The 19,126-nt window shown below is 42.7% G+C and overlaps 2 protein-coding genes across 2 annotated transcripts in view; both read right to left on the minus strand.

Moving 5' to 3' along the window:
• Positions 1–619: 619 nt before the first annotated feature.
• Positions 620–19,126, minus strand: part of LOC120105082 (65-kDa microtubule-associated protein 3-like) — a 38,923-nt gene continuing 20,416 nt past the window's right edge. The window contains exons 4-8 of the mRNA XM_039117167.1: positions 17,721–17,795; positions 17,565–17,639; positions 17,144–17,430; positions 17,024–17,066; positions 620–1,215 (exon numbers count right to left, since the gene is read on the minus strand). Of these exons, the coding sequence (XP_038973095.1) occupies positions 1,123–1,215; positions 17,024–17,066; positions 17,144–17,430; positions 17,565–17,639; positions 17,721–17,732 (510 nt within the window). The 5' untranslated portion in view covers positions 17,733–17,795 and the 3' untranslated portion in view covers positions 620–1,122. The remainder of the gene's footprint in view (positions 1,216–17,023; positions 17,067–17,143; positions 17,431–17,564; positions 17,640–17,720; positions 17,796–19,126) is intronic.
• LOC113461992 (kinesin-like protein KIN-10B) overlaps positions 8,326–19,126 on the minus strand; it is a 36,942-nt gene continuing 26,141 nt past the window's right edge. The window contains exon 3 of the transcript XR_005507472.1: positions 8,326–16,224. The gene's annotated coding sequence lies outside the window, so the exon portion shown is untranslated. The remainder of the gene's footprint in view (positions 16,225–19,126) is intronic.

Raw genomic sequence — 19,126 nt, forward strand, 5'->3', positions numbered from 1 at the left:
TTATCTTGATTGAAGAAATCAATTCTATCCATATTATGCTCCTTTCTTCTGAATAAGCCTTAGCCACGTGCATTCTAGTGGGACGGCTTTCTAGTCTACTTTTATACTTGATGAAGTTATTGTGGCTTGCTTCGCATTAATATCTGGTGCTAATGATAGCCCAAAAGAGGTCATTTGGTAGATGGATCACTCATCCGATCCATGTTGCCAAAACCTATTTAGTGAATAATGGAAATAGTTGTATACAAGCTAAAATATGGTAGTGATAACAAGTATTCCTTTTTTTTTTGCGGGTGCGTGTTTTCAAGACAAGACTTTCTAAACTTTTTGGATTAATTGATTTATCAGCTAAATGAGAAATAAGATATTTGTTTTACTAATGGTTAAGTAAAGCAAATCCTAACAAGCATTCAAGAGACATCACCATCTGAGTTCTTTTTCGTTGCTTGCTTCTTGATGAGAGATTATTTGGGTACCAATGGTCTGGCAATATATTATGTTGAACTTTTCAAGAATTTTCCTTTAGTATACTATTCTTGAGATAGAAGCATGTTTTCCTTGCAGACCTTCTAATCTAGTAAAGTTATTGAGCTTACTAAGGTGTTTTTTTCCAAAATAAATTGCATGTGTATCTTTTAACCTACCAACTTCTTGCTTATTGTCTCCTATAATTGTCATATCATCCACATATGACAATATTTTATACCAAATTTGTCTCATTACTGAATGGTTTAGCATTGGCATTTGAGGCAGCATAACACCAGTACCAAAGGGGCCAAGTTCTAGCTATTTTATCATACTATGTCTGTGGCTCTTGATTGAGTACATAAAAAGCATTTTTCAATAGGAGTATATAATGGGGAATCTCCATGCATGAACCCGGGTGGCATAGGAGGGTGGGTGAGACAGGGTTCGAAGATGGTTTAGCCAGAAAGGATGGCGCTTTGGCTAGAGTTAGGCCGAGCTATTCGAGCGGATTTGGCTTGATTAATAGCCTTGAAGAGCCAAATAGTAAATTTGAATGCCTTCGTCCTCCTCTCTAGGGTTTCTTGGATTGGAGGAGATACCATCTTCAGCATGGTGGATGTGGTGCCGCCGTAAATCATTCGAGGGAGATCGACCCTAGGGTCCATTCCAAAAATTCCCATTTGTATATTCCTCCTTGCTTTTGATCGTTTTGAGGGCTAGAGGAGTCTTCAAATCGGGGAGCTTGCTCTGAAATATAATTAGCAGATATTAGAACCGAATAGGTGAATAAACTAATAGCTACACTAACGTCTTCTAGGATGTTTTTGAGCTGTTCGTAGAAGAAAACCACATCCAAGCGAAGAACCGAGGGTCCTGCAGCACATGAATCTGAGACCTGGTACCTAGCTACCATATAAATTGGAATTGATTATGTGAAGCAGCAGCCACTATTTTCCAACCATATGATGGAACTTTGTTGGGGCTGTTGGTAGTTGTACCATGAGCTTGCAAAGTGGCATTTAGCAGCCTCTAGTTTAGCCCACAATGATTCCGATTTAAATACTAATTGGCTAGCAAACTTACGCATGAATGCTTGCTACCGGACTCGAAGTGACTTGAGGCCTAGTCCTCCTTTTGATTTAGGAAATTAGGAGAGCACATCACATTCCAAGAAATCAGGTGGAACCCTCTCTTGTCAACTTCGTGGCCCCACAAGAAGTCTTTAAGGTCCTTCTTGCAGCCGCTGAAGTATACTGGTGGGGACATGCACGGCAGCCATTAGTATATATACAGGCGATGATGACGAAACTGAGTGCGGCAAAGTTGCTGCGCTCGCAAAGGATAGATAGAGCGTCCCATTGCCGCACCCCTTCTTTTATCGGAACTTGGAATGGTCGCAAATTTGAAATTTTAGATGTGTTACGAGTGAGAGACTTGAACTTGATGTAGGATTTTGAGGCATTAATGGCCTGCTTCAATAGGTTGCACTACAGGCTAAGCAACATCTTCAAACACAGAGTCCCTGATTGTTGCTCTAGCCACCAATAAGCAGTTATCACGCCAAAAAAAAAATAAGGGAAATTGAAGGCCCCATCCAGCCTAGCATATAAACTTGAAGAGCATTTGCTTCTACTGCAAACTGCGTCAATCTAGACAAGATTTCAGAGTAGACAATAAATAGATATGGCGAGAGAGAGCAACCTTGTCATAGGGCCCATTGATAGGTTGAACCGGAGGGCAGGTGTGCCATTAATTAATAGTGCAAACCTAAGAGCACACATTTCTGGATCCACTTAATAAATCTTGGATGAAAGCCGATATTGGTTAACACTAGGAAGAGGAATTGCTAATTTCTACGATCATATGCCTTTACCATATCTACCTCGATGGTCATAAGGCTTCTAAAACTAGGTGCTTTCATCAAAGAATGCATAAGCTTTTGTACAAGCAATATATTTTTTGGGCGACAAAGATATGATTTTGATGCCACTTCAATGTAGGGACTGATGAAGAAATTTGATATTTGTATTGCCCTCCTTAGGCCAAGGTCATCCTGGATTTCTATCTCCAGAAAGTTTTCTGCATTATTAGGTTCTTATGATAGACTCGAAGGACCTTTAGTAGCTGCATGTCCTCTTGTTTTTTTGACCCTCCAGGCTTGGCCTCCTTAATGCTTCATAGAAGGCCCCGCCATTTCGGAAGATATGTCTTCTATTCCATCTCCAAAGTCCGGCCCTTGTATTCCATAGCTTGAGCGAACCCTTGGAAAGTGGTCACCTGCACATGTCCATGCTTGTCGAACCACTTCACGGGTACCTTCACATACTAACCAGAACTTTTCAAATTGAAATGGCTTAAAGCCTAGTATTGTATGATCCATTATAGATAACAACACTGGGCAAGGCCTATAGTCGGCACCATATAGATGTGCCACAAAGGGCCAAGCACACATTGTACTCAGGGTATTGACCCTTGTGACAATCATATCTCCAAAAAGAAACAGATAATTGGGTTATGAGTACGTAACACATTTTTAGTGTAACTTACAAAGGAGTGTTTGGTAGCTCCTCTATATTTCTAAAACAGCCCCTTCATATTTGCAGATCGGTGGTTTGCCTTGGGCGACTCATGACCCACTCTATTATCATAGGTTTTGCTTGCTCAATAGGCCCAAGGGCCTTTTTTTTGAGGCTCACTAGACCCAAATACTCGTTGTGAACCATACATTGCGCACCCCTAAATAGATAACTGATCTAAGTACATGGATGCATGTCAGAAACATTACCCTCGTAGTTGACTCGCCATGGGGAGCTTGGAGATATAGTGGCCCCATTTGTGATCTTCTGCTGAGTCAATGAGTTCCTTTCTTGGCCAGCGGGGGAGGCTATGGTCCCTTCTTGCTCTGTCGTTGGTTTGGAACCCTTCATTGTTGTCGTAGCAGCAGAGCTGCAGAGGTAACCTCAACCAAGGATGATGGCTGCACACCTGCCTGGTTTTTACACTCCTCCAAAATGAGAACATTGGCTTGTGGGAAGGATTTGAAACCTCGCATGCGCACAGCCCCCAAAGATTTAACCTCTTTTTCTTTACCCTTGCCTGCCATTTGAAATCTAGACCCTTGCAATAGCTGTAATAATCCAGAATCTCATCCAAAATTGCTAGTCGGAAGGTATTATTTGAATTAGGACATATTTGATTTTAGTCCTAATTCAATTAGGACTCTATTTGAATCCGAAGTCCTAATCCGATTAGGACTCTAGGAATCCTACTCCAAGTAGGAATCCAATTTTGATTCAAAACTCCTAATCTCATTAGGATTGCAGGAATCCTATTCCAAGTAGGAATCCCAGTCCTACTCCAACTAGGATTCCCAGTCCTAATCCAATTAGGACTCTAGGAATCCTACTCGAAGTAGGACTCTTGTTTCAAGTCCAATTAATTAATTCCCTTTCCTTCTTCAACTTCTTATCAATCGAATTGATTACTCGTGATTCATAATCACTTTTCAACCATCGGATCGGTCAATACTTCTAGTGTGTGTGACCCCATAGGTTCTATTCTGACTGGTAGTGAGATATATTGTGATCTCTATCACTATATCATTGAAAACTCCTTTCAATGGGTTGGAACGATTCCAACTCAACTCGTTAGGGTTTATCGATCATCGAGATAATCCCTGTGAGTCCCACCATCCACCAGTGACACCTAGCAGCATGTAGTGGCTACCCAGTAGAATGGAATGATGAACCTCTAGGTGCAGTTAACGTGTGATACAGTCCTACTATCGTGGATCCCTACAGGACGGAGGTCATGGACAACTCGTCAAACCCCATCGTCTGTCATATGTCAAGATTTATTTGACTCGAGTTCGATAGTGGAAAACTCTTTCTCCACTTTATATTACTGCCCTGGCCAAGGTCTTAGAACTCAGTCTAACAAATCACATAGGATCACTCCTCTTCTATCAAGGTCGATAGATTCCTTGTAGGTGCATACCCTACTCCTACAGTGAACCTACTGCAGCCAATCTACACTGCATGGACCCATATGGCTAGAGACCATGTATATGTGCAGTCAAACTACAATAACCTCACTGTGAGTAGCCGAAGCACCGCAGGTCAAAGGACCAGTCACACTACTGCAACATCAAGCAAGTCACTGACGAGTGAATAGACATCCAAGCGACTTCTTGTCTTGGTCACGCTCAGTACCCTTGTTCTCTAACAAGCACCTGCACTATTACTTCAGTGTCCCTACACTGTGGACTCAAGTCTCGTCCATCCAGAAGGAAAGTGAACTGTGCACTGATCGGATCAATCACCGTCCTCGTGATGATCCATTGATCAGGAGCATTTAGAAATTAATCACCAATGATACATGGCTCAAATTCTCAACTCTTGAGAATATGCATCATTTTATTAATTTCTTGGACGATTCATAGACACATAAATAATATGAATGAAAAGATGCCTTTTATTTATTCAATAATAAATAGTCAAGTACAAAATTATGTCCCTAGAATTAATAATGTGTCAGCCAGATTGGCTTCTAGGACATACATCTAACAAAAGGCACCCCTCGGCCGCAGTCGCCGGAGCGGTTGCAGGCCGAGGAAGCGTCGGCCTCCCCAGGGGAGCTCCCAGGGGCTCGGCCCCACCTCGGGGACCCCGTTCGACTCCTCCGGCACCACTTCGGAGGAGGTCCAGGACCTTCCCTTCTGCCGCTCCGAGGTGGGAGCATCTCCCAGAGGAGGCTCACCCCATGGTGGCACGGCGAGAGGGAGAAGAGGAGGGGGGAAGCAAAAAGAGAGGAAGGATGGGAGAAGGGCTCGGCCGGAGGTGAAAGAAGAAGAAAGAAAGGGGCTAGGGCTTCCGGTGGAGACGCAGGGGGAGAGAGAGAGAGAGGAGAATGGAGACGAAGAGGCGAGAAATCACTTGTACTACTAAAAAATGGAATGTCTACAGACAATCCACTGTTGCCTCTTCCTAAGAAGGCCAAGAAGATCCTTGTAGCTGGGAGCCATGCCGACAACTTGGGCTGTCAGTGTGGAGGATGGACTATCACTTGGCAAGGACGCAGTGGAAACAATCTAACAATTGGTAAACATTCTGAACACCTTAGATTGACTTTGTTTCTTATTTCTTTCAGACATTGCAGAGCATGGTAATGTTTTGAACTTCGAGCGATCCTTTGCAACAGGAACCACAATGCTTGATGCCATCAAGGCCATTGTTGACACCACCACCAAGGTTGTCTACTCTGGAAAATTATCGAAGTGGAATCTAGATTAAGCTACAAGACCTAACAAGTGTTCACGTATGAGAAGGAAAACACAAGCAACAGTGCACTTTTCTATTTTTCCCTTTTTTATTGAGGTTAACAAGAAATGTCACTAACATCTCTTTTCTTCGTTAGAATCATAAAGTATAAATTCGACTGTCTAACAAATGTCTGTCCTTTATATAATCAAACAAATCGATCTGATTTTTCTTTCCCCCTTTAATGGTAAAACACCAAAAATACTGTGTTCAACAAGAATGTCAAATATAGGAGATAGTAGATATGATACTACCATAAAGTTTTCCTCCGAATAAAAAAAGAAAGATAGTACCATAAACTAGAAAGCATGAAAAAAATAATTAGCTGTCACTTCAAATACTTACTAGAAGCCCTAATTGTGAGAGAAACTTGAATACGAAGAGCATTTTAAGCCCTTTCAATCTAATTATTTCAACACAAATTTCTTATCTTATTTCAGACTATAAACATGCAGCGAAGGGGAAAAATATATAAGACTGCCTGTTGCTTTCGCATTCAAATGAAAAATAAAAATGTAAGGTCTCGCAGGCCTGAATGAGGCGAAGGTTAATAGAGTCTTCTCGTGGGTTGCTCAAAAAACAAAAAGAAAAAAGAAAAAAACTAAGGTGGTTCATAGGAGGAGGCTTGCAGGTTTACTTTCCATGTCAATTGCCCAGTGATTTGTCATTTAACTATAACTAGCCTATGCACAAGGTTGATACAGTGGCAGTTCACTTAATATCCCGCATGCACACATATGGCAGCAGATATCAGGAGGTATTCCCATAGACTGTAGGAGTGACATCATTGTTGATTTCTGAACTAATTCGGCCAAAGATTGAAAAGTCAGCTATATCTTTTTATATGATTCGTGAGTGCCATTAATTATTCGATTACTGTTAAAACTATTCACAAATCACAATCAGCACAACATTTTAGAATGGGGCTGTCTCGTAAAAATATCAGCTCAATGTGCTATAGATGGCCCTGTCCAGATTGGGTTGAAAAGTTTTTGTTCACATGAAACAGACATCCCTCTAACATTCTAGTTTTCTCTAACTGTTCCACTATCATATCTAAATATTATGGCGTTATAAATGCGAAAGATCTTAACATTAGCATTTCTTATTCGTCAGTGTCAAAGTCCCTCATAGTTGTATGGCCTCATCTAGCATATATCGGTAGAAACAAATTTGACATTTTCTTTGTTGTTCAATTTAAAGCCCTTCTTGGGTCCTAAATCTTAGATACAGAAACCAGCTTTGTAGCAAACCAGTGTCCTTTTAGCCTAAATGGCTTCTCCCCTCTATTTCAATGGTGAAACAGAGGGAGAAAAGAAAGGAGAAGCCGAGCCCAACCAGGCCCGTCCCAGGCCCAGTGGCCAATCCGGGCTCGGCCTGCAGGAACCCAGGGCACCGCAGGCTCAGCCGCGGTTGCCCTAGGATACCCCAACGCGACCGCAAGGCCGTCAGGCCCTGGCCGAGTCCAACCTCCCTCCGGTGAGGAGGTGGTGGCGCCACCACAGAGGGAAGAGGTGAAAAAGAAAATAAAGAAAGAAAAAGACGAGGGCAAAAAAAAGGGAGGATCGTACCTGGGTCTTTCGCGCCTCCTTCTCAGTCACGGTGGTTCTCCTCCTCCGCCGTGGTCGGATCGGGGTAAGGGAGGTTCCCGGAGGCTAAAACTCACTCCGACATCACTTCGGAGGAGGTTTAGCCCCTCCCTCTCCCACTACTCCCACCCTGGAGAAGGGCACCCCTCGGCCGCAGTCGCCGGAGCGGCTGCAGGCCGAGGAAGAGTCGGCCTCCTCAGGGGATCTCCCAGGGGCTCGGCCCCACCTCGGGGACCCCGTTCGACTCCTCCGGCACCACTTCAGAAAAGGTCCAGGGCCTTCCCTTCTGCCGCTCCGAGGTGGGAGCATCTCCCAGAGGAGGCTCACCCCACGGTGGCACGGCGAGAGGGAGAAGAGGAGGAGGGGAAGCAAAGAGAGAGGAAGGACGGGAGAAGGGCTCGGCCGGAGGTGAAAGAAGAAGAAAGAAAGGGGCTAGGGCTTCCGGTGGAGACGGAGGGGGGGAGAGAGAGAGAGGATAATGGAGACGAAGAGGCGAGAAATCACTTGTACTACAAAAAAAATGGAAAGTCTACGGACAATCCACTGTTGCCTCTTCCTAAGAAGGCCAAGAAGATCCTTGTAGCTGGGAGCCATGCCGACAACTTGGGCTGTCCGTGTGGAGGATGGACTATTACTTGGCAAGGACGCAGTGGAAACAATCTAACTATTCGTAAACATTCTAAACACCTTAGATTGACTTTGTTTCTTATTTCTTTCAGACATTGCAGAGCATGGTAATGTTTTGAACTTCGAGCGATCCTTTACAAATGGAACCACAATCCTTGATGCCATCAAGGCCATTGTTGACACCACCACCAAGGTTGTCTACTCTGGAAAATTATCGAAGTGGAATCTAGATTAAGCTACAAGACCTAACAAGTGTTCACGTATGAGAAGGAAAACACAAGCAACAGTGCACTTTTCTATTTTTCCCTTTTTTATTGAGGTTAACAAGAAATGTTACTAACATCTCTTTTCTTCGTTAGATCATAAAGTATAAATTCGACTGTCTAACAAATGTCTGTCCTTTACATAATCAAACAAATCAATCTGATTTTTCTTTTCCCCCTTTAATGGTAAAACACCAAAAATACTGTGTTCAACAAGAATGTCAAATATAGGAGATAGTAGATACGATACTACCATAAAGTTTTCCTCAGAACAAAAAAAGAAAGATAGTACCATAAACTAGAAAGCATGAAAAAAATAATTAGCTGTCACTTCAAATACTTACTAGAAGCCCTAATTGTGAGAGAAACTTGAATACGAAGAGCATTTTAAGCCCTTTCAATCTAATTATTTCAACACAAATTTCTTATCTTATTTCAGACTATAAACATGCAGCGAAGGGGGAAAATATATAAGACTGCCTGTTGCTTTCGCATTCAAATGAAAAATAAAAATGTAAGGTCTCGCAGGCCTGAATGAGGTGAAGGTTAATAGGGTCTTCTCGTGGGTTGCTCAAAAAACAAAAAGAAAAAAGAAAAAAACTAAGGTGGTTCATAGAAGGAGGCTTGCATGTTTACTTTCCATGTCAAATGCCCAGTGATTTGTCATTTAACTATAACTAGCTATGCACAAGGTTGACACAGTGGCAGTACACTTAATATCCTGCACGCACATATATGGCAGCAGATATCAGGAGGTATTCCCATAGACTGTAGGAGTGACATCATTGTTGATTTCTGAACCAATTCGGCCAAAGATTGAAAAGTCAGCTATATCTTTTTATATGATTCGTGAGTGCCATTAATTATTGGATTACTGTTAAAACTATTGACAAATCACAATCAGCACAACATTCTAGAATGGGGCAGTCTCGTAAAAATATCAGCTCAACGTGCTATAGATGGCCCTGTCCAGATTGGGTTGAAAAGTTTTTGTTCACATGAAACAGACATCCCTCTAACATTCTAGTTTTCTCTAACTGTTCCACTATCATAAATAAATATTATGGCGTTATAAATGCAAAAGATCTTAACATTAGCATTTCTTATTCGTCAGTGTCAAAGTTCCTCATAGTTGTATGGCCTCATCTAGCATATATCGGTAGAGCCAAATTTGTCATTTTCTTTGTTGTTCAATTTAAAGCCCTTCTTGGGTCCTAAATCTTAGATATAGAAACCAGCTTTGTAGCAAACCAGTGTCCTTTTAGCCTAAATGGCTTCTCCCCTCTGTTTCAATGGTGAAACAGAGGGAGAAAAGAAAGGAGAAGCCGAGCCCAACCAGGCCCGTACCAGGCCCAGTAGCCAATCCGGGCTCGGCCTGCAGGCACCCAGGTCACCGCAGGCTCAGCCGCGGTTGCCCTAGGACACCCCGATGCGGCCGCAGGCCGTCAGGCCCTGGCCGAGTCCCACCTCCCTCCGGTGAGGAGGTGGTGGCGCCACCACATAGGGAGGAGGTGAAAAAGAAAATAAAGAAAGAAAAAGACGGGGGCAAAAAAAAGGGAGGATCGTACCTGGATCTCTCTCGCCTCCTTCTCGGTCACGGTGGTTCTCCTCCTCCGCCATGGTCGGATCGGGGTAAGGGAGGTCCCCGGAGACTAAAACTCACTCCGGCATCACTTCGGAGGAGGTTTAGCCCCACCCTCTCCCACTGCTCCCACCCTGGAGAAGGGCACCCCTCGACAGCAGTCGCCGGAGCGGCTGCAAGCCGAGGAAGCGTCGGCCTCCTCAGGGGAGCTCCCAGGGGCTCGGCCCCACCTCGGGGACCCCGTTCGACTCCTCCGGCACCACTTCAGAGGAGGTCCAGGGCCTTTCCTTCTGCCGCTCCGAGGTGGGAGCATCTCCCAGAGGAGGCTCACCCCACGGTGGCACGGCGAGAGGGAGAAGAGGAGGAGGGGAAGCAAAGAGAGAGGAAGGACGGGACAAGGGCTCGGCCGGAGGTGAAAGAAGAAGGAAAGGGGCTAGGGCTTCCGGTGGAGACGGAGGGGGGGAGAGAGAGAGGAGAATGGAGACGAAGAGGCGAGAAATCACTTGTACTACAAAAAAAAATGGAAAGTCTACGGACAATCCACTGTTGCCTCTTCCTAAGAAGGCCAAGAAGATCCTTGTAGCTGGGAGCCATGCCGACAACTTGGGCTGTCAGTGTGGAGGACGGACTATCACTTGGCAAGGACGCAGTGGGAACAATCTAACAATTGGTAAACATTCTAAACACCTTAGATTGACTTTGTTTCTTATTTCTTTCAGACATTGCAGAGCATGGTAATGTTTTGAACTTCGAGCGATCCTTTGCAACAGGAACCACAATCCTTGATGCCATCAAGGCCATTGTTGACACCACCACCAAGGTTGTCTACTCTGGAAAATTACCGAAGTGGAATCTAGATTAAGCTACAAGACCTAACAAGTGTTCACGTATGAGAAGGAAAACACAAGCAACAGTGCACTTTTCTATTTTTCCCTTTGTTATTGAGGTTAACAAGAAATATTACTAACATCTCTTTTCTTCGTTAGAATCATAAAGTATAAATTCGACTGTCTAACAAATGTCTGTCCTTTACATAATCAAACAAATTGATCTGATTTTTCTTTCCCCCTTTAATGGTAAAACACCAAAAATGCTGTGTTCAACAAGAATGTCAAATATAGGAGATAGTAGATATGTTACTACCATAAAGTTTTCCTCCGAAAAAAAAAAGAAAGATAGTACCATAAACTAGAAAGCATGAAAAAAATAATTAGCTGTCACTTCAAATACTTACTAGAAGCCCTAATTGTGAGAGAAACTTGAATACGAAGAGTATTTTAAGCCCTTTCAATCTAATTATTTCAACACAAATTTCTTATCTTATTTCAGACTATAAACATGCAGCGAAGGGGAAAAATATATAAGACTGCATGTTGCTTTCGCATTCAAATGAAAAATAAAAATGTAAGGTCTCGCAGGCCTGAATGAGGTGAAGGTTAATAGGGTCTTCCCGTGGGTTGCTCAAAAAACAAAAAGAAAAAAGAAAAAAACTAAGGTGGTTCATAGAAGGAGGCTTGCAGGTTTACTTTCCATGTCAAATGCCCAGTGATTTGTCATTTAACTATAACTAGCTATGCACAAGGTTGACACAGTGGCAGTACACTTAATGTCCTGCACGCACATATATGGCAGCAGATATCAGGAGGTATTCCCATAGACTGTAGGAGTGACATCATTATTGATTTCTGAACCAATTCAGCCAAAGATTGAAAGGCAGCTATATCTTTTTATATGATTCGTGAGTGCCATTAATTATTGGATTACTGTTAAAACTATTGACAAATCACAATCAGCACAACATTCTAGAATAGGGCAGTCTCGTAAAAATATCAGCTCAACGTGCTATAGATGGCCCTGTCCAGATTGGGTTGAAAAGTTTTTGTTCACATGAAACAGACATCCCTCTAACATTCTAGTTTTCTCTAACTGTTCTACTATCATATCTAAATATTATGGCGTTATAAATGCGAAAGATCTTAGCATTAGCATTTCTTATTCGTCAGTGTCAAAGTTCCTCAAAGTTGTATGGCCTCATCTAGCATATATCGGTAGAGCCAAATTTGTCATTTTCTTTGTTGTTCGATTTAAAGCCCTTCTTGGGTCCTAAATCTTAGATACAGAATCCATCTTTGCAGCAAACCAGTGTCCTTTTAGCCTAAATGGCTTCTCCCCTCTGTTTCAATGGTAAAACAGAGGGAGAAAAGAAAGGAGAAGCCGAGCCCAACCAAGCCTGGCCCAGGACAAGTGGCCAATCCGGGCCGAGCCCATTTAGGCTCGGCCTGCGGGCACCCAGGGCACCGCAAGCTCAGCCGCAGTTGCCCAAGGGTACCCCAACGCGACCGCAGGGCCGTCAGGCCCTGGCCAAGTCCCACCTCCCTCAGGTGAGTAGGTGGTGGCACCACCACAGAGGGAGGAGGCGAACAAGAAAATAACAGAAAATAAAGAAAGAAAAAGTGGGGAAAAAAAAAGGAGGATCGTACCTGGGTCTCTCGCGCCTCCTCGGTCACGGTGGTTCTCCTCTTCCGCCGTGGTCGGATCGGGGTAAAGGAGGTCCCCGGAGACTAAAACTCACTCCGGCATCACTTCGGAGGAGGTTTAGCCCCTCCCTCTCCCACAGCTCCCACCCTGGAGAAGGGCACCCCTCGGCCGCAGTCGCCGAAGCGGCTGCAGGCCGAGGAAGCGTCGGCCTCCTCAAGGGAGCACCCAGTGGCTCGGCCCCACCTCGGAGACCCCGTTCGACTCCTCCGGCACCACTTCGGTGGAGGTCCAGGGCCTTCCCTTCTGCCACTCCGAGGTGGGAGCATCTCCCGGAGGAGGCTCACCCCATGATGGCACGGCGAGAGGGAGAAGAGGAGGGGGGAAGCAAAGAGAGAGGAAGGACAGGAGAAGGGCTCGGCGGACGTGAAAGAAGAAGAAAGAAAGGGGCTAGGGCTTCCGGTGGAGACAGAGGGGGAAAGAGAGAGAGAGGAGAATGGAGACGAAGAGGCGAGAAATCACTTGTACTACTAAAAAATGGAAAGTCTACGGACAATCCACTGCTACCTCTTCCTAAGAAGGCCAAGAAGATCCTTGTAGCTGGGAGCCATGCCGACAACTTGGGCTGCCAGTGTGGAAGATGGACTACCACTTGGCAAGGACGCAGTGGGAACAATCTTACAATTGGTAAACATTCTAAACACCTTAGATTGACTTTGTTTCTTATTTCTTTCAGACAGAGCAGAGCATGGTAATCTTTTGAACTTCGAGCGATCCTTTGCAACAGGAACCACAATCCTTGATGCCATCAAGGCCATTGTTGACACCACCAAGGTTGTCTACTCTGGAAAATTATCGAAGTGGAATCTAGATTAAGCTACAAGACCTAACAAGTGTTCACGTATGAGAAGGAAAACAGTGCACTATTCTATTTTTCCCTTTTTTATTGAGGTTAACAAGAAATGTTACTAACATCTCTTTTCTTCGTTAGTGCCATTAATTATTGGATTACTGTTAAAACAATTGACAAATCACAATCAGCACAACATTCTAGAATGGGGCTGTCTCGTAAAAATATCAGCTCAACGTGCTATAGATGGCCCTGTCCAGATTGGGTTGAAAAGTTTTTGTTCGCATGAAACAGACATCCCTCTAACATTCTAGTTTTCTCCAACTGTTCCACTATCATATCTAAATATTATGAAGTTATAAATGAGAAAGATCTTAACATTAGCATTTCTTATTCGTCAGTGTCAAAGTTCTGCATAGTTGTATGGCCTCATCTAGCATATATCGGTAGAGCCAAATTTGTCATTTTTCTTTGTTGTTCAATTTAAAGCCCTTCTTGGGTCCTAAATCTTAAATACGGAAACAAGCTTTGTAGCAAACTAGTGCCCTTTTAGCCTAAATGGCTTCTCCCCTCTGCTTCAATGGTAAAACAGAGGGAGAAAAGAAAGGAGAAGCCGAGCCCAACCAGGCCCATCCCAAGCCCAGTTGCCAATCCGGGCCGAGCCCAGATGGGCTCGGCCTACAGGCACCGCAGGCTCAGCCGCGGTTGCCCTAGGGTACCCCGACGCGACCGCAGGGCTGTCAAGCCCTGGCCGAGTCCCACCCCCCTCCGGTGAGGAGGTGGTGGCACCACCACAGAGGGAGGAGGCGAAAAAGAAAATAAAAGAAAATAAAGAAAGAAAAAAAGCGGAAAAAAAAGGGAGGATCGTACCTGTATCTCTCGCGCCTCCTCGGTCACGGTGGTTCTCCTCCTCCGCCGTGGTCGGATCGGGGTAAGGGAGATGCCCGGAGACTAAAACTCACTCCGGCATCACTTCGAAGGAGGTTTAGCCCCTCCCTGTCACACTGCTCCCACCCTGGAGAAGGGCACCCCTCGGCCGCAGTCGCCGGAGCGGCTGCAGGCCGAGGAAGCGTCGGCCTCCCCAGGGGAGCTCCCAGGGGCTCGGCCCCACCTCGGGGACCCCGTTCGACTCCTCCGGCACCACTTCGGAGGAGGTCCAGGGCCTTCCCTTCTGCCGCTCCGAGGTGGGAGCATCTCCCGGAGGAGGCCCACCCCACGGTGGCACGGCGAGAGGGAGAAGAGGAGGGGGAAAGCAAAATGAGAGGAAGGACAGGAGAAGGGCTCGGCCGGAGGTGAAAGAAGAAGAAAGAAAGGGGCTAGGGGTTCCGGTGGAGACGGAAAGAGAGAGAGAGAGAGAGAGAGAGAGAGGAGAATGGAGATGAAGAGACGAGAAATCACTTGTACTACAAAAAAATGGAATGTCTACGGACAATCCACTGTTGCCTATTCCTAAGAAGGCCAAGAAGATCCTTGTAGCTGGAAGCCATGCCGACAACTTGGGCTGTCGGTGTGGAGGACGGACTATCACTTGGCAAGGACGCAGTGGGAACAATCTAACAATTGGTAAACATTCTAAACACCTTAGATTGACTTTGTTTCTTATTTCTTTCAGGCATTGCAGAGCATGGTAATGTTTTGAACTTCGAGCGATCCTTTGCAACAGGAACCACAATCCTTGATGCCATCAAAGCCATTGTTGACACCACCACCAAGGTTGTCTACTCTGGAAAATTATCGAAGTGGAATCTAGATTAAGCTACAAGACCTAACAAGTGTTCACGTATGAGAAGGAAAACACAAGCAACAGTGCACTTTTCTATTTTTCCCTTTTTTATTGAGGTTAACAAGAAATGTTACTAACATCTCTTTTCTTCGTTAGAATCATAAAGTATAAATTCGACTGTCTAACAAATGTCTGTCCTTTACATAATCAAACAAATAGATCTGATTTTTCTTTTCCCCCTTTAATGGTAAAACACCAAAAATACTGTGTTCAACAAGAATGTCAAATATAGGAGATAGTAGATATGATACTACCATAAAGTTTTCCTCAAAATAAAAAAAGAAAGATAGTACCATAAAGCATGAAAAAAATAATTAGCTGTCACTTCAAATACTTACTAGAAGCCCTAATTGTGAGAGAAACTTGAATACGAAGAGCATTTTAAGCCCTTTCAATCTAATTATTTTCAACACAAATTTCTTATCTTATTTCAGACCATAAACATGCAGCGAAGGGGAAAAATATATAAGATTTGCATGTTGCTTTCGCATTCAAATGAAAAATAAAAATGTACGGTCTCGCAGGCCTGAATGTGGTGAAGGTTAATAGGGTCTTCTCGTGGGTTGCTCAAAAAACAAAAAGAAAAAAGAAAAAAACTAAGGTGGTTCATAGGAGGAGGCTTGCAGGTTTACTTTCCATGTCAATTGCCCAGTGATTTGTCATTTAACTATAACTAGTCTATGCACAAGGTTGACACAGTGGCAGTTCACTTATTATCCTGCATGCACACATATGGCAGCAGATATCAGGAGGTATTCCTATAGACTGTAGGAGTGACATCATTGTTGATTTCAGAACCAATTCGGCCAAAGATTGAAAAGTCAATTATATCTTTTTATATGATTCGTGAGTGCCATTAATTATTGGATTACTATTAAAACTATTCACAAATCACAATCAGCACAACATTCTAGAATGGGGCTGTCTCGTAAAAATATCAGCTCAATGTGCTATAGATGGACCTGTCCAGATTGGGTTGAAAAGTTTTTGTTCACATGAAACAGACATCCCTCTAACATTCTAGTTTTCTCTAACTGCGAAAGATCTTAACATTAGCATTTCTTATTCTTCAGTGTCAAAGATCTTAGCATATATCGGTAGAGCCAAATTTGTCATTTTCTTTGTTGTTCAATTTAAAGCCCTTCTTGGGTCCTAAATCTTAGATACAGAAACCAGCTTTGTAGCAAACGAGTGTCCTTTTAGCCTAAATGGCTTCTCCCCTCTGCTTCAATGGTGAAACAGAGGGAGAAAAGAAAGGTGGCTTCTCCCCTCTAGAATCTTAGATTCTGCATTAGTAGCAATGGGTGACACGGAAGTTTCCTGCATAAAATTCTTTCAGAAATTGCCAGCAGTTGAAGAAAAACTATGCATGTAGAAAAGTGCAATGCTCAATACATATTTGGAAACTTAACCACTAATTTGAAATAACAAAATAGTATCAAATATACGTCACTTTGTGTAGAAGTGTCGCCACATGTAGAATCACTTAAAGCATTCTTCTGGGGAAAAGAAAAATCAATGGGCATGCAATGTTAAACAAAATTTCCTCTCTAACAAGCTGGTTTTATCCATACCGCACTTAAAAAGCTGGTTTCACACAAAAAAAAATATATGGATTGACCACATCTAATGTATCCACATTCATAGCAGCATTTGATAAGACATCATCCTTCATTACAATTTTATAAATTATTCAATTAAAATATGGATCCTAAAATATAAGAGAACACATACTCTCCAAAAAATTATTTTTGAAATACATTCTCCCTGCAGCATTAAGGTTGTTCTAAGTCATGAATTCCAACTCAGTAAAGTTATGCCTCTATATAGTTTATTTGTCTCGATAATATAGATCAAAGGAATTTGTTGCACAAAATTTGTTTAAATCAAATTAAAAATAAGCATATAAATACTACTGCAACTTCAATTTTATTGTGGTAAGGTAATTCATTTAATGTGCAGAATTACCATGTCTAAATATCTGCAGATTTTCAAAAAAAAAAAAAAGGCACACCTATTTTCCGTATAGCATGAAAGAACTAATTTGAGAATTAAGTGGGTTTATTACCTTGATAGATTTGGTGCTAGGACTTGTAGCATTGAACGGCTTCCTAAGAGCATGGCAAAACCAAAAGTTACTTCTGATGGATCATGTGAAAGGACAAATTAAATAACTCTAAACACATACCTTCCTTTTGTCAGAGATGTACTATTCTTTGTTTTCTTCTCAAATGAGCTAAATTGGGAGGGTCCAGGTTTCTTCATAGAATTGCTCAACGGTTGGGGCCTGTGTGTATAAGGGTAGCCGAGCCAAGGTGTTGAGACACAACGAGAAGTCAATGTCCCAGTTACCATGTTCGCGTTGGAGCTCTGACCCAAAGGCTTCTTCCCTGTTACCTGCTGCATTGGGCTGGGCTTACTCCCAAATAGTGCTTCGTGCTTGGCAGCAAACTGCTCCCGCAGTCTCTTTTGTTCCTACATAAAATGATGGCCGAAGGAGTAAGCACAGATATTTCTTGGCACTAGCAGATAAAATACATAAAATACAAAATATAGAGCATCTAGCAGATAGACACTGGAAGCAAGAAAAACAGAAAATGAAAGCCCACCCATATTCGCCGCTTCTCCTCCTCTCTCTGATGCCTGAGCACAGTATGTTCTTCCAAGGTCTCTAGCAATCTTACCTGAAATATCAAAAGGACAGGCTTTAAATAAATCATAAGCTGTCACTAATTTGGCATATGTTTCCGGAGATCAAATTCTACCTTGTCATACATGAACGGGATTCCTTTTTCCTTTTCCCAGGCTTTTATTTTTTGCAGAGAGGTTCTCTATCAAGGCTACACAATGATAGGGTTAGTTTGTCAGAGAACTAACACTGCAGGAAAAGACAAGACAGAAAACAAACATATGAATTAAAAAACAAAAGATGTACAAATATTACAGCCCTCTTTGCTAGCATTTTGTGAAAATGGAATGGTCGAGTAGCAGCTCTCTTTGCCTAATTAATAGATAGTAGTAATAACCTTGAATCATGGCATGAACATTACTTCATTGAAGGCATTGCATCTGGAAGGCTTTTAAAACTGAAGTATGCAAACAAATTATTAGCTTTTAGAGATTCTATACAGTGACAAATCATCCCCTCGGCCTCTTTGTATATGCCATTAATGGATATGAAGCGTGTTGGGAGCCAAAGATAAGCTTGATGATACACTCTAAAAAAGTAAATTTGTTCTGTACTAGCTCACTAGAGATGATTGCTCCATGGATGTCCAAATAACCATGCATCATTCTACCCTATGGAGTTTCTCAGCTAGTTAAGGATGATGCCTGTGCCTTGGATATAGACTTTTTAAGACAAATGGAACAGCCATTCGCATACATTAATCTTCTTAAAAGAAAGTTCTAAAGAGAGACACATTGGGAAATCATATGCTATACCATATCTAGAAGGGCAAAAAATTAATAAATATCTATATGAGATGGAAATACCATTATAACAATACTGCATAATAAAAAGGAAAAAAAATAGACTACTACTATATGTGTGTGGACATATGTAAGTTCTAATATTAAACATAAACTCGAGTGTCCGTGAGGCATTATCTCATATGATTGTCTCCACACTCCTAACAGCACTCCCATCTCAAATTAACATAACCCCACTTAGTACATTTGTTACTTTTCGGAAAAGGTACAAGAGAGGTGAACCTATAAAAGTTGCGGGAATATGTATCGAACTAAAATAGTAAACTAGGATTGGAGGATGATCGTTATCCGCAGAACCTCGCACATGCATAGCATGTGCCAAACTCTAATGCATGGAAATATGTTCTAACAGCCTCATTTCCCCATTCTTGCTGCCATGCTGGCTTCTCTACCTTCTCCACCCCTATCTTCCTATTTCTAATTTTAATGGTCTATTGCCAATTTTCTACTCATTGATATCTATTATATCGTTTCTTATTTTATAAATAATGATTGATTACAAACAATGTGGTGCCTGCCAAACCCCATGTCATATCCCAGCCCCCTCCATATCACAACTGCTATTTAGAACCTTGATTGTATTCTACTTATCCTTTATAACAAAAGATAAGTAGCTAATAACTTTTAAACCAATCAATCATTTTTTAAGATATTTTCATTAATTTAATTTGCTATGGAA

This window comes from Phoenix dactylifera, unplaced genomic scaffold (assembly GCF_009389715.1).
Source record: "Phoenix dactylifera cultivar Barhee BC4 unplaced genomic scaffold, palm_55x_up_171113_PBpolish2nd_filt_p 000188F, whole genome shotgun sequence".
In the NCBI taxonomy this organism is placed as follows: domain Eukaryota; kingdom Viridiplantae; phylum Streptophyta; class Magnoliopsida; order Arecales; family Arecaceae; genus Phoenix; species Phoenix dactylifera.